Source organism: Chrysochloris asiatica, unplaced genomic scaffold (assembly GCF_000296735.1).
Source record: "Chrysochloris asiatica unplaced genomic scaffold, ChrAsi1.0 scaffold00012, whole genome shotgun sequence".
Taxonomy (NCBI): domain Eukaryota; kingdom Metazoa; phylum Chordata; class Mammalia; order Afrosoricida; family Chrysochloridae; genus Chrysochloris; species Chrysochloris asiatica.
Genome location: NW_006408530.1, coordinates 19,606,369 through 19,621,644, shown reverse-complemented (window position 1 = coordinate 19,621,644; position 15,276 = coordinate 19,606,369). Strand labels below are relative to the sequence as shown.

The window sequence follows — 15,276 nt, the reverse complement described above, 5'->3', positions numbered from 1 at the left end:
TTGTTTATGGAATCCTTCTTGTTAAGCACCATGAACTTGGTACATAGCGATGCTGTATAGGGTTTCCAAGGAGCGACTAGTGAGTTTGAACTGTTGACCTTGCAGTCCAAACTGACCTTGCAGTCCAGTGCTTATCCTACAGAGCCACATCATGATTCAAGGAATCCCTAGATAGTACAAATAGTTAATGTGCTCGTGATCTACTTCCCCCAAATTGAACCCTATGGAGCACAGTTCCACTGTGAGACAAATGAGGTCACCATGGGCCAGAATCAAGTCAACAGCAACTGGTTTGGGTTTGGGTTTTACTTTGGGAACTTGGAGAACCCCTAACCTGATCTATGCCCACTACCCATTCACCTTAGAGGAAACCTTGACTCAGAATTCCCCTGTAAGACACAAGTCAATTGAGGGGGGAAAAAGTTCTGGGCCAACGTGATCACTATTTCTTCTACTTAACTTGGTCTTTCAGTCATAGAGTGATCTAATAGTTGGAGAACATACACTTTAAGGAAGGATTAAAGGAACAGAGCCCTGGTAACATAGTGGACTGCTAATCACAAGATCAACAGTTCGAATCCACCAGTCACTCTGCAGGAAAAAGATGAGGCTTTCTGCTCTCATAAAGATTTACAGCCTTGGAAACCCTATACAGGCTCTCCATGGCACGCAAGCAAATAATAAAGGAAAAGGTTTTTTAGGTGAAAGCACTCCGATGTACTCACAACCTAGTGAAATTTTACTATGGCACTTTAGGATCAGCATTAGACTGCGAACCACAAGGCTGTCAGTTCAAACCCACCAGCTACTCCACGGAAACACTATACTGGGTCGTTATGAGTCGGAACCGACACAACAGCACTTAACAACAATAATAAAGCTCTTTAAAAATTGCTTTTTAAAGACTTTTAAATAAAGAGTCTTTAAAAAGCAATTTACTTACAATGCATTACAAATCTATTTAATGTGTACAAAACCCCAAAATTATAAAAAAAAGACCCAGCTTACTGCTCAGAGAGGGACTGGAGGAACCTAAGACAATGGGCCTTGGCCACCCTTCAGATCTGGAACTGAATTCACCCTCATGGCTCATTTTCAGCTAAGTGGTGATTTGATCTAAGGGGATAAGGGAAGGCAACAACATTAGTGCAGTATGCTTACCATGAAGTGGTCAACCATTCAAGATCAAAAGGGCAATATTTACCTTAGAACAAAGTTGAGAAGGGATGGAAAGGAAAGTAGAATGGAAATAATAATCATAGGGAGGAAGTGGGATAACTGTTGTTACATGGAGGGGTTGCAATCATTGAGATAAATGAAGTATATAATTTGATTAATGTAAAACTCATGATCTCCTCTGTGAACCTTCCTTCAATTCAGTGGTTCAAACTCATCAGCCACTCCTTGCAAATCATACATGGTCCCTATTGTGTCATTAACCAACTAACTCTACGGTATTCAACAGCAGCATTATAAATGCATCAGAAACACTTTTGATGTTGTAGGTTATGTATTGGACAACTAACTGCAGGTTCAGCAGTTTGAACCCACTAAGGGAGAAAGATAAGACTTTCTGCTTCCCTATAGATTTGGAGCTTCAGAAACTCTACACAGGATCATATGAGTTGGAACTAAATTAATGGCACACAACAACAATATAAATGTGGAGATAAGTCACAAGTAACTTTAAAGAACAAAATATGAGCATAAACTTTGAGAATCTAAGCAATAATAACAAAGAATAAAAGTAAGAAGTGGTAAGGGAGAGGAGAAAGGCAAGAAACAATAAAGAAAAGTAAATGTAATAATTTCCTTTTGTTGTTTATTTTACAAAACACAGAAATAATTTGATCTATTAAGAAATTTAAATAGAAATAGAAATGCAGCTAAAAACAAAGAGAAAAATGATTACAGATATGTGTTAGGAACTATGAATGTACCAAACTCTTTCTTTTCCCTGATAGGAAATCAATAAATACCTCTTTATATAGATTATTTTGTGAGTTGTTGGCACATAACAACAACAGATGTTTATATATAGTAAAAAAAAAAAAAAATATTTTAGATGGTTGTTATAAAGTCATATGTTTAGACTATAGAATCTATAGAATGCACAGTCTATACAGTATAAGGAGCTCTGGTAATGTAGTGGTTATAAGTCGGGCTGCTAACCCCAGAGTCAGCAGTTCAAACCTACCAGCTATTCCGCGGGAGAAAGATGAGGCTTTCTAGTCCCATGAAGATTTACAGTCTCAGAAACTCTGTACAGGGTGGATATGAGTCAGAATCGACTCCACAGCACACTACTACCACCACCGTACAGTATGTTGTTGTTGTTAAGTGTCATTGAGTCGATTCTGACCCATAGCGACCCTGTATAGGATTTCTGAGGAGCAGTTGGTGAGCTTGAACCACCAACCTTGCAGTTCAAACAGCTTTGCAGTCTGGCGCATTAACCCACAGAGCCACACCAGGACTCCCATATGTGTGTGTGTGTATATATATATATATATATATATATATATATATATATACACATATACATATATACACGTGTGTGTGTGTGTGTGTGTACACACATGTCTCCTTGGGAACGTTTCCACCAGTGTCTCCTTGAAAACCCTACACAGGGTCTCTATGGGTCGGATCCAACTCCATGGCACTTAACAACAACAACAATAACATACACACACATATATACATACATATGTGTGTGTGTGTGTGTGTGTATATACATACATATGTATATAGGATTTCTGAAGAACAGCTGGTGGGTTTGAACCACCAACCTTGCAGTTAACATGCTAGTTCTTATCCTATAATGCCACCAAGACTACATAGTATCTATGTATACATATATTGCATTTGGGAAGCTCAGTGGCTACTCTAGTTTGTGAGCCACAAGGTCAGTGGTTTAAGTCCACTGGCCACTCTGCAAGAGAAAGATTTGGCTTCCTGCTCTTGCAAAATATTTAAAGTCTCAGAAACCCTATACAGGATTGCTATGAGTTGAATCAACTCCATGGCACACAACAAGAAGCTCTGGAAGCGTAGTGGTTACGAGTTGGGCTGCCAACCGCAAGGTCAGCAGTTCAAAACTACCAGTGGTTCCATGGGAGAAAGATGAGGCGTTCTGCCCCTGTAAAGATTTACAGCCTCGGAAACCCTGTGCAGGATCACTATGAATCTGAACCGACTCCACAGTACTTAACAACAACAACAATATGGCACACAAAACAGCAACGTATTGCACGTATATTTTATAGAGAATATATATGAATTTAGGAGCTTTGGTAGCATAGTGGTTACAAGTCTGACTGCTAACCTCAATGTCAGCAGTTTGAAACTCCCAGCTGTTCTGTGGGAGAAAGATGAGGCTTTCTGCTCCCATAAAGATTTACAGCCTCAGAATTCAGGGTACCTATGAGTTGGAACCGACTCCACAGGCACATACTCACCACCACCACCATATATGACTATATAAAAAAATAGAGAGAATAAAATAGTTCTTGTTTGACAATAACAATTGTGTCAATTATTTCCTACAATGATTATTCTTCATGGATGGACAGCTCACAGGAAATTAGCAATAATTAAATAAATCTGGCATGTAGTTACAGTGTACATACAAGCCATTGAGAGACAGTAGAGATTAAATTAGAAGCATTTTACATTTTGATCCTCTACTTTCAGACATTAAATTTAAAGTGTGTGAATAGAAAAGTTGGCAGTTGAAGCTTGGAAACATTCACTTCCATTTAGAAGAGGAATCGGTCTGAATGGCACAGAAATCTTCCCTCATATTTAGCTCTGAATCCAAACAGGACCTTCTGAAGGACAGAGAAAGAAATGTGCAGCAGACTCAATGGGCATTCTGGGTGTTCCTGGACTAAGTAGTTTTTGCCAGGGATAGAAGCCAGAAGTCCAAAGCACTAGGAGAATGACTCTTGTTGCGGTAGCTTTGGCCTCATAGGAATTAGGAAGCACCATAAATCTCAGGAGAGGGACTGTTTTTGCAAAATTCCCAGCCCACATTTACAGACTCCAGAGGTTCAGACGTATTTTGTTATGTGTTAGAAAAACAAGCAGGCTCTTGGGACACACCTCTCAACCAAGCTCACACTTCCCATCCTTCGTGGTTAGCTCAGTGTTTGGGCTACCAAGAATGCAAGCCTAATAGTTCTGAAACTATTTTTAACAGGCTCATTTGCATTGTTAAAAACTTCCCAAACTTTGGCAGATAAGCCAATAAACTCTGGACAGAGTACTGGTCTCCTAGATTTCTTTTTGGAAAGTGTCTAAGATTTATGGTGGGAATTACTCATGGCAGCTGCATTCTTTCCACTGGGGTTAGACCACCATTTGGTCTAATAATGTCTAATTGAGTATCTATCCTAGTCTAAGCGCCTTCAAAAGAAGAGGGAGAAGGAAAAACTTTAAAAACCCTCTACTGCAATACCCGGTGATTTCTGTCAATCAGAAACACTATTTCCAAATACAAGAAGGTCAGTTGAAGATGAACAAATAAATGACATTTCAGCGAGTGTGGAATTCTTCAGAGAATTTTTCATTGCTGTTATATATGCAGTCTGATAAAGAAAAAAACATTTAAAAAACAACCATAAATTGACTTAGTTTTATCATGATCCCAAAGTATTTTTAGCCTATCAGGCAGAGTTCCTGTCAGCATTTACAGTCATGCTATTTTCTTAAAAGAGGTGCCTCTCAAAGTGATTTTTCTCCATACTTCACCAAAGCACAACATGGGTGCCTTGAAACACTGCGTATTTAAAAATCTTAAGAGGTCTAATTATATTTCCAAAATAAGTAGCTTCCAATCCAACAAGGATAATGTGGTCATGAAAAGGATGTCCAAATCCACTAATTTACATTGGTTTGGTTTGGCACAATTTTCAAAGTTCTGGGAGCAAAAGAGGATGGCACGTGAATAATTGTAATTTGAGTAATATTCCCAGTACTTTTGGTTTGCCATTCTATAAGCCATGCAGGAGAAAAGGAATCAACCTCAAGACTATGCGTATATAATTTATAACTGCTAACATTCACTGATATGTACCAGATCATTTTACATGATATGATATCCTCCTATTTAATATGTACTTTGTCATTGTCACTCATTTATGTAATTTAAAAAGTATGATAGTAGGTAGGGGAGCATAAGTTACTCAATGCAGACGTCACTAACATCAGGAACGTTTTCACTTACAAGATATTGTTGTTAAGTGCCGTTGAGTCGGCTCTGACCCATAGCGACCCTGAACAGGGTTTCTAAGGCTGTAAATCTTTATAGGAGCAGAAAGCCTCATCTTTCTCTTGCAGAGCAGCTGGTAGTTTCAAACCACTGACCTTGCGGTTCACAGCCCAATTCGATAGTGGTGTTGATATATCTGAATCTAAAGGCTTGGAAGTTGGGTCAAGTTAGATTCAAGTTGCATCTAAAATATTTTTGCTTTATTCTCTCTTACCTTCTGGAAGTCTGCTGTGACTCGGTGCCACAGTGGCTATGGTGACAGAGGTCTACATTACCCTCCCTGTCTCTACCACCAACCCATCCTCCTTTTACTCCAAAAGAAAGTTGGGCTATTAATTTAGGATGAAGCTGCTTGGTTTAAACAGTATATAGCATGTCCTGATTATGCATATGCAATATATCCAACCCATACTTCACTTTCAAATGTTTTTGATTACTAAACATTTAGAAACATATTTCTACTAAAATGTATGAAAGATAAGGAGAGTATTTCTTACTATGTAACTTGAACTTTCTATAAGAGAAAAAGAGAAGTTTGGGATACTGAAAATTTTCAGTAGTTGAAATTCAGTTTAGATGTCTAGATAGCATCTGCATTTCAATAGCATATAAAATAATTTTAGAAAAGTAAGAATTCCAGCTTCAAAAACTGAAATAATTTCTATATTGTGCCTTGTATACAAGCATATGCATATTAACTTAAAGTTAGACTTCTGTAAGGTTTTCTTTCTCAATAAAATGCTTTGAAATCGAAATAATTTCATTCATTATTGATTTATGATAATGGTCTAGCTTTCTAACAAAAGAAAAACTAGTTTAAAAAAAGAAATAGGATAATATGTCTCATTTTTTGGTAATAGATGTTAGTTAACATTTTTTCTTTGATAGTTTTTAAACAGAACTAATTGAACTAATTATCTAACAAAGATACTGAATAATAATAGAGATATAAACCTACATATTCCATTAATATTTATATTGTTTAAATGTTTTTATTAAATTCATTCAGAGAAACCAATAACCCACACAAGAAAAACAAGTCCATTTTCACTTGGTCAAAGTTTGTTTGCTTATTTTTGGTGGCAAGTGGCCATTATTCATTTTTCATGATTCTGAATTCCCTTTGACTACTTCCAAAATTCAAAACTATCATCATAAATCCAAAATTTATCATAATGTGCATTCTTCTATACATGGTGCTGGAACACTGAAAGTAATTTTGATAGCAAAATTCCAAAATATTTTCCTTAATGGTGTATGTTCAGAAAATGAACACTCTTTGAAAGGAAAACTTTGAAATGTAACACATACAATTTAATAAATAAATTTAAATATTTTAAAAGCTATTACATTTATATTAAAATTTCACCAGTCAAAATTTTATAGATACCAAACATTACCTAATGATTAATAAATAAAGAAAATGGTGAGTATATGATTCATAAATAAATCTATAAAAATTACTGGTATATGGATATACAATGAAGCCCAATTGGAGCAGTCTTAAAACCAGTAATCCTATATTAGAAAATTCTTAATTAAGATGTGCATCACATTTGTGATATCAAATGCAAATTGTACTTCAAAATAAACTAGAACCAATTCTAAGGCACTTAACAACAACAATAACAACCCTTAGATTAACAGAAGTACTTTGTTCATCAAGGAGAAAGAAAGCCTTTGATTTTTATAAATGTGTGTGTTTTTGATACTTGCACCTCTTGTTTTTAAAGAGTCTAGTTTTAAACCCTGCCTTGCAGATCCTTTGTTCTCACAAAGTGGCAGAGTCTCAGAGATTTATTATTAGATTCTTTTAGATGCAAAACTCTCACCTGTTAATACATTTGACAATAGCTATTCTATGTTACTGCCACTTGTCTTGTCAGTTTGTTGTACCATGTTGGCTTGTGGACAGGTTTCAGCTGAGCTTCCAGACTAAGACAAATTAGGAAGGAAAGGCAGACTACTTCTGAATGGTGGTTGTTATTGTTGTTGTGATGTGCCGTGGAGTTGGTTCCGACTCATAGTGACCCTGTACAGGGTTTCCGAGGCTGTAAATCTTTACGGGAGCAGAAAGCCGTATATTTCTTCCAAGGAGCAGCTGGTAGTTTCAAACTGCTGCCCTTAATGTTCACAGCCCGATTCGTAACCACTACGCTACCATTGAAAATCTTATGAATAACAGTGAAAGAGCCCCAATGAGATGGGTTGGCACAGTGGCAGCAGCAATGCGCTCAAGCTTAACAACGATTATGAGGATGGCTTATGACAGGACAGTGTGTCATTCTGCTGTGCATAAGGTCACTATGAGTGGCAACCAACTCGACAGCACCTAACAACAATTCTGTTAATGGATATCATCGCAAGTTATTATATAGTTTATTATGTGAAAAAATAAAACCCAGAGTGAATGGTTTTTTCTGATATAGATTATTAATACTGATGTTATTAACTGCTATTCTGCCATAATCTAATCTGTTGATAAAAAAAAAAAAAAAAAACAAACTGTTGACTGTGGTGGCATTATTCCTAAAGTTGACTATGGTAGAACTATTCCTATAATAAGATATGTAAAACTTGGAGAGGTTAAAAAAAAATAAAGGAGTTTTCCTGTCATTTCATGTCAGGAAAAAAATTTTGTAAAGCCTCTATTCTGTTGTACTATAACAATTGTTGTCGTTGTTAAGTGCTGTCAAGTCAATTCCGACCCATAGTGGCCCTGTTTAGGGTTTCTGAGGAGCAGCTGGTGAGCTTGAACCACCAACCTTGCAGTTCAAACGGCTTTGCAGTCTGACGCATTAACCCACAGCACCACACCAAGACAATAGCACCTACCAATTCATTTAATAGCATTGTGAACTGCAGTGTTTAACCTTGGTGCCATACTATCTCCCTAGAGAAACTGCTGAGACAATGACCTCTCCAATGGCTGGTACTCTCACCCTGTCCTTGAGAACATGTACACATCAATGAAGATATACTCATAAAGGAACATATACTCATGGCATTAAAACTATGTTATTAGAATTTCTTCCAAGCAACAGGAGTGTTCAAATCAGTGGTTCCCTTTTCATTTTCTTGTTTCTTATCTTCTTAATATCTTGGTTATGGAAATAACTGGATGCTTTAAATACATTTGCGGCCGATTGTATAAGTCTGCTCTCAGGAATAGTATAAGTAATTTTGAATTATAGATAACAAATTATAAAGTGATGTGAAACTAATTTTGCCATTTTGTCAAGGATTTCTTATTATTTTCCCTCCTACAGGTTTTCAAGCTAGTTACACATCTGAAACAAAATTTTCAACCTGTAGTTTCCAATAACCAGGTTAATTCATGTTATGCTTTAGTGGGCATAGGACAAATTGGGCACAAAACAGAATAGAAAAATAAGAGATGGAAGGGAAGACAGTGAAAAGAAAGGGGAGAGAGAGGAGAGACAAGATAGAATAAGGGAAAGAAAAGAAGGAAAAAAGAAATAATTTCACAAACCTCTTGGCTTATTTTATTGTTCAAAAAATGTGTGTGTGTATATATATATATATATCCTAGTATAGCACTGTGGGTTAATGCACTGGACTGCAAGGTTGGTTTGAACTGCAGGGTCGGCAGTTCAAGCTTACCAGCCACTCCTCAGAAACCCTATACAGGGTCACTATGCGTCTGCACTGACTCAGAGACGCTTAACAACAAGATATATATAGATATATAGATATAGTTCCTTTTATTAATCCAGTTCAGTTGTTGGCAGTTACTTGGGAACAAATCTTAACTATACTGTATAAGTTCATGAAACTGTCCCAGGGGTCACCAGAGAAATATACCCTGTAAGATATGTATAAAAAAAGAGAGCTTTATTTTAAGGAATTGACTGACACAAGTGTGGGGCTTATGAGTCTAAACTCTGTAGGTCAGACAACAAGGTAGAAGTTTTAGCAGTCTCATGTCCAAATTCAGGTCAGGCAGCAGGCTGGGCATTCCACGAGGATGTCTAGTCAGTCTTGAGTCGGAATCCTTCTTCCTCTGGAAACCACAATTTTGTACTTAAGGCCTCTAACTGATTGAATGATGTTTTCCACATATGGTGTATGTATAACAGTAGTAACAGTAGTTGTCATAGTAGCATCAAACTTCTGGGGAATAATGAGCAGGTTCAGCCTAGAGCTACCCTCCAAACTTTTTGCCAGTTTTGATACCATCCCTTCCTCCCACGATACTCTCTACTTCTCTTTTGAGTTTAATAATCCATTGTACTGCAGAACTCACAGACCATACTTACAATTAAATGATCTATTAAGAAAGTAGCAGGGTATGATTCAGTCTTGCGAGTCCTCTCAGCTCCTTTCAACCTTGCTGTCCTTCAGGACAGGTCTCATCAAAACCTCCTCAGGCCAGACTTCACTCAGTCTCCTTAAGGGTGAGCTTCTCTTGGCCCTGCTGTCAGTCGCCACTAGATACGCTGCATGCAGAGCCCCACTGGGCCTGTCTGCCTTGTGTCTGACACTGGGTGTCTTTCAGCTCTGCCGCCACCAACTTTGCTGCTAGATGTCTTCTAGTCCCTGACCTGTGTCACAATGCTTTAGAAACTCCTGGTCTCCTTTCTTTCTCTGCTTTTCTCTTCTCTCCTATTTGTCTCTTTTCTGCTTCTTCCTGCTTCTTGTTTTTCTGCTTCATAAAGTCTCTGAAACCTCCTCATCAGTTTCAAGCAGGGCCCTCTCAGAAGCATCAGTAACTGAGCAATTCCCTCTGGTAGGCCACATTTTGTTTGCATAGTATACAGTTTTTGGCAAGATGCTGTATCATGGCAGATACTTCATTTGTATAGTCTAATGATCAATCCCTGGAAGATGCATACAAATCATAGGCAGGCTGCAGCCTAGTGCCAGGCAAAATATATCAAACCATACTTTTTACAGTATACCCAGTAAATGTTCATCAAAAGGACAAAAGTAACAAACTCTGTTAGATAGAAAACTAGGACAAAGTTAACTCCTCAGGGTTTGTTGTTGTTAAGTGGCTTTGAGTTGGTTCTGACTCAGTGACCCTGTATAGGGTTTCTGAGTTTGTAAGTCTCAGAAAGAAGAACAGAAAGCTCTTCTTTCGAGGAGAGGCTGTTAGGCTCAAACCACTGACCTTGTGGTTTGCAGTCCAGTGGCTCCCTTTTCAGGGATTGTACTTGTTAAGTACTGTCAAGTTGATACCTACTCATAGCGACAGACTCTGTATAGGGTTTCCAAGGAGTGGCTGGTGGATTTGAACAGCCAACCGTGCAGTTAGCTGTCCAGCACTTATCCTATAGCACTGTACCAGGAACTCTCCTCAGAAGAACTTTCCTCAAAGGAAAAATATGTCAAGTTTTGTTTTTTTTCTCCAAAGAACCAAAGCAAAGCTCCACATATAGGATCTCATTTCACCACAAGTAGTACTATTTTATTTTGTTGTTAAGTGTCATTGAGTCAATTCTGACTACTAGTGACCCTATAAAATGTTTCCAAGAAGGAACTGGTGAGTTTGAACCACTGATCTTGTGGTTCAATCCTACCTTGCATTCCAGAGCTTATCCTACAGTGCCACACCAGGACTCCATCTAATACATATGAAAATGCATTCATAGCAACACCCGGCCTAGTGTTTGACCGAACAAGTAACATCACAGTCTAGAAAAATAAACCCGTAAAATTAACCATCACACTACCCACTGCTGTTCTGTGGTTCAACTAGACTAAACTTTATTGATGATTACCTGTCCCTGACCTTCATGATTATTGGGATTATAATTTTTTAATTACTGACTTTAGGATGAAACTTATTTGTTTTTCTCTGAGAAAAAGATATTTTATGGTCATTTGCTGCTGCCATCCTCTCAGATTCATTAAGATTTTTTTCTTTTACAATCTTAGTTCTGATATAGTTTCATATAAAATATGCCTTTCTATTTCAGGTCTAGATGTTGATGGGATATATCGAGTTAGTGGCAATCTGGCCACAATACAGAAGTTAAGATTTATCATCAATCAAGGTAAATAATTTCTTCATTTCAGTCATTTTTTCCATTTATTTCATCTCTAAAATGTTTCAGCTGTGCTGTATGTACTGTGAATATAATGATAAAAAGCTTTAACAGAATAAATGAGAAAGTTGAAGAAATTAAAATCCTATCTACCTAGATAGGAATGGAATAGCGTGAAGAACTAATAGTTTATGTGAAATCCATAATGAATAGAACATAACAAACTAAACATGGAAATGAGAAAATAATCAAAGAAAGAGCAAGCGTCCAGCTTCAACAAATGTTACTGGTATACAGTGGGCACTTAATATTTGTTGATAAATGAGTTGACAGTTGAATGATGGAATATTTAGGAATGTGTCAAAGTCACAGATGTCAAAAATATATACTAGGTAAAGGAAATAATTTGAAATATGGAAATAATGAAGAATAACAAGAAGATGTAAGCATCTTTAGTTGTTAGCTTTTCAAGTTGACCCTCGATTCAAGGTGACCCCATGTACAACAGAACAAAAAGCCATCTTTTTTTTAAAAGTCTATAATTAGTGACAGATCAGGCCATTGTGATCCCTAGAGTTTCCATTGACTGATTTTCAAAAGACATCACCAGGTCTTTCTTCTTAATCCATCTTACTCTGGAAGCTCTGCTTAAACCTTTTCAGCATCATTGTTGTTAAGTGCCATCGAGTTGATTCTGACTCATAGTGACCTTGTATAGGGTCTCCTAGGAGCAACTGAAGGGTTTGAACTGCCCACCTTGTAGTTAGCAGTCCACTGTTTATTCTACAGTGTGACACCAGAATTCCTTTCAGCATCATTGTTGTTGTTGTTGTTAAGTGCCATTGGGTCAGTTCTGACTCATAGCAACCCTGTTCTGAGGAGCGGCTGTTGAGTTTGGAGCACAGATCTTACTGTTCAAACTGACCTTTTGGCCCAGTGCTTTTTCCTGCAAAGCCACATGGGTGGTGGCTGCACATGAGATGCAATAGTGAGGGATCAAACTTGGGTCTCTTTGAATGGAAGGAAAGAATTCTACCCTTGAACCATCAATGTTTGCTAAAAATCTTAAATTCGTGTTATAGATAGCTCATAGGTTTTAGAATCAGCAAATGGATAGAACCTAGGCTCAGTCTCCTTGTGTCCTTGGAATCTCATTTAACCTCTCTGTATTCCTGTTCCTCATCACTCAAACCAGAAGGGAATTGCATTAATAACATCTGTGAGAATTAAGTGAGATATACGTGGCATTCCTTTAGGATCATGTCAGACTTATGGTGTTTACCTAATACATGGTAATTTTCCTGTCACTCAAAAATTATAAACATTAAAATTTGAAAGTCTTAGAATAAAAAAATAGGATACTAGTTGAGTCATCAGTCTCTTCTATGATTCTGTCCATACCTAAAAAGCTAGGGTTTTAATTACCCTTGTATCCTCACCCATTACTCAGTACTAGACCTGGGGTTTCCATATGAGGATTTTGAAAACAGTAATTGCTGAATAATATGTGTGTGTATATGTTTTCAGGTATTAATATTGGGAAGCATTAAACTCTTCAGAACTTTGGTTTGAAATGTTCAGTCCTGTCTTCATTACATTTGCCTGGTCACCACATGAATCTATATCTGAGAATCTCTATTACTAAGAATCTCAACAGCTCTGCTTATTCACTAATGCAAGCCTTTGTCTTTCAACATTTACCCTCCCTCCTGGGCAAAACACAAAACTAAACTTTACCTCATTTATTCATATCAGTTCCCTTTGATTGAAACAGAGTCCCCTCCCCTCTCTGCGGGTAACATTGGATAGAATAGCCCAGCCTCATTTTCATTCCTGTTTATAACCAGCTAAAATCATTCTTGTAATATATGAGCGTGTTGAAACCATATCCTGATTGGGATTCTAGACAGCTGGGCAACACATTTCTTCTACAAAAAAGAAATCTGAAAACAGAAGCCATGCTAGAAACAAACACTAGTTGCATTTCCTGCCTGTATAGAAATTATGCTCAGCAGTTTAAAAAGGCAGTGAAAAAGTCTGCAATGAAAATATGAAATCTCCATCATGTCTTTTCCAATTCAAACTTGAGCATCCTCTGAGGCTATGTAACTGCTCATGTTTCCATGAGAGTTGACAATGTAAAGCTGGACAGAGGCCTGAGTTGGTATCTGGAAGCACAGGATTGTCAGTAAACTGTCTCCCTGGTTTATAGCACTGTCAGAACGGAACACACTCAACACAAATTATACTACATTAGGATTTTTGATATTGGTGACTTTGCCCAAGTTGTGTTGTGTAGGTTTGTTTTTTTTTTTAATTAGATAAAAGAAATGCATACACCAGCCCCTCTCAAATTTTGTTAATCAGATTATCCTTTGAATGAATTTTCTGGACTGAACCCATAAACTCATTGCTTACATTACATCTTCCCCTTCGTTTATTCTCCAGGCCTTGACAGTATAACTGACCTGGAAGAGAATCAAGGTTGTATACAGAGGCTGAATGTGTGTGCTTGTGTCGTTGCTTCTGTGCATGTGGTTGTGTGTGTGTATGTGTGTAATGAGATAAAATGGCAATGAAGGTAGTAATTCCTTGAAAAGTAGAGTGCTAGGTGTAAAAGCACCATGGGAGCCATGTCTGACTTCCTTTGCCTTCACAAGGATGAAGGAGAATCAAACTTAAAATCAACCCAAGGCCATTTCCTATGAAGTAGAGATCAGACATGCCTTCTCCATACAACCTTCTTTACCCTGTTTCGACACCAACTATCCCTCCCACAGCATCCTTAGCTCTCTGCTGAGTACAATAATCCTTTGCAATGGCCACAGAGAACTCAGAAACAGTATAGGGTTTAGTGGCAGCATGCTAGTGCCATACGGTAAGCACAGGACTGCAAACCACAAGGTCCACGGTTTGGGCCTGCCAGCTGCTCCATGGGTGAAAGATGAGGCTTTCTGCTTTCTTGAAGATTTAAAGTCTCAGAAACCCTGTAAAGGATTACTATGAATTGGAACTGACTCGGCAGCACTTAACAACAACATGGAGTTTATTAAGGAAGTGAACAGGGTATTATTCAGGATCAGCACAACTCAGGATGCAGTCAGGAATGGCTCATCTCTACCATACTGCAGCACTCTTCACTCTTGTCTTTGGTCTCTCAGTCAGCTTGGGCAAGTGTTACAAAGATCCATTAACCAGTCTCTAAATGCCCAAAAGCACTTTCTGTAAGCCAGCCTCCTGCCCATAGGCATTAAGCTTTAGTCTGGCCATGGGCTTGAAGCCAGTAGGTACATTGTCTCCATGTTGCTGCTTTGACTGCCACCTCTGCTGCTGCCATCTTCCTGGGCAGGGACCTCACACTCCCCTCCCTCATCACTTTTCTTTCTTGATGGTCCTGGATTGTCTTTACCTGCTCAAAAAGGAAAAGCAACTAAGATTATCATCATTTATTACTTTTAAGGTACAATAATAACTGTTTGATTTATATTACTTAATTCAATATTTTCTACCCTCCCATAGAATTGTGGTTGTTGTTGTTGTTAAGTGCTGTCTAGTTGGTTCTAACCCATAGTGACCCTGTATAGGATTTCCAAGGAGCACCTGGTGAGCTTGAACTGTGTGTCTTGCTGTCCAGTGTCCAGTGCATTAGCCCACCACACCAGGACTGCATCCCATAGAATAGAAACTATTTGTATTCCCATTTCAAAGATGAGGAAACTGAGGCGTATTGTTGTTGTTGTTAAATGCCTTCAAGTCAGTTCAGACTCATAGCAACCTTGTACAGGGTTTTCAAGGCACAGCTAGTGAGTGTAAACTGCTGAACTTGTGGTTCAAACTGACCTTCCGGTGCAGTGCTTTATCCCACAACTCTACATGAGGACTCCAACTGAGGCTTGATGTTGTTGTCAGGTGCCATCGAGTCGGAACCGACTCATAGCGACCCCATGCACAGCAGAACGAAACAATGTCCGATCCTGGGCCAACCTCACTACC

General features: G+C 38.1%; 1 protein-coding gene across 1 annotated transcript in view; it reads left to right on the top strand.

Annotated features, from left to right (window-relative positions):
- Positions 1-15,276, top strand: part of ARHGAP15 (Rho GTPase activating protein 15) — a 1,003,601-nt gene that overhangs the window by 652,008 nt on the left and 336,317 nt on the right. Inside the window, exon 10 of the mRNA XM_006834567.1 lies at positions 11,215-11,292. Within this exon, the coding sequence (XP_006834630.1) occupies positions 11,215-11,292 (78 nt within the window). The remainder of the gene's footprint in view (positions 1-11,214; positions 11,293-15,276) is intronic.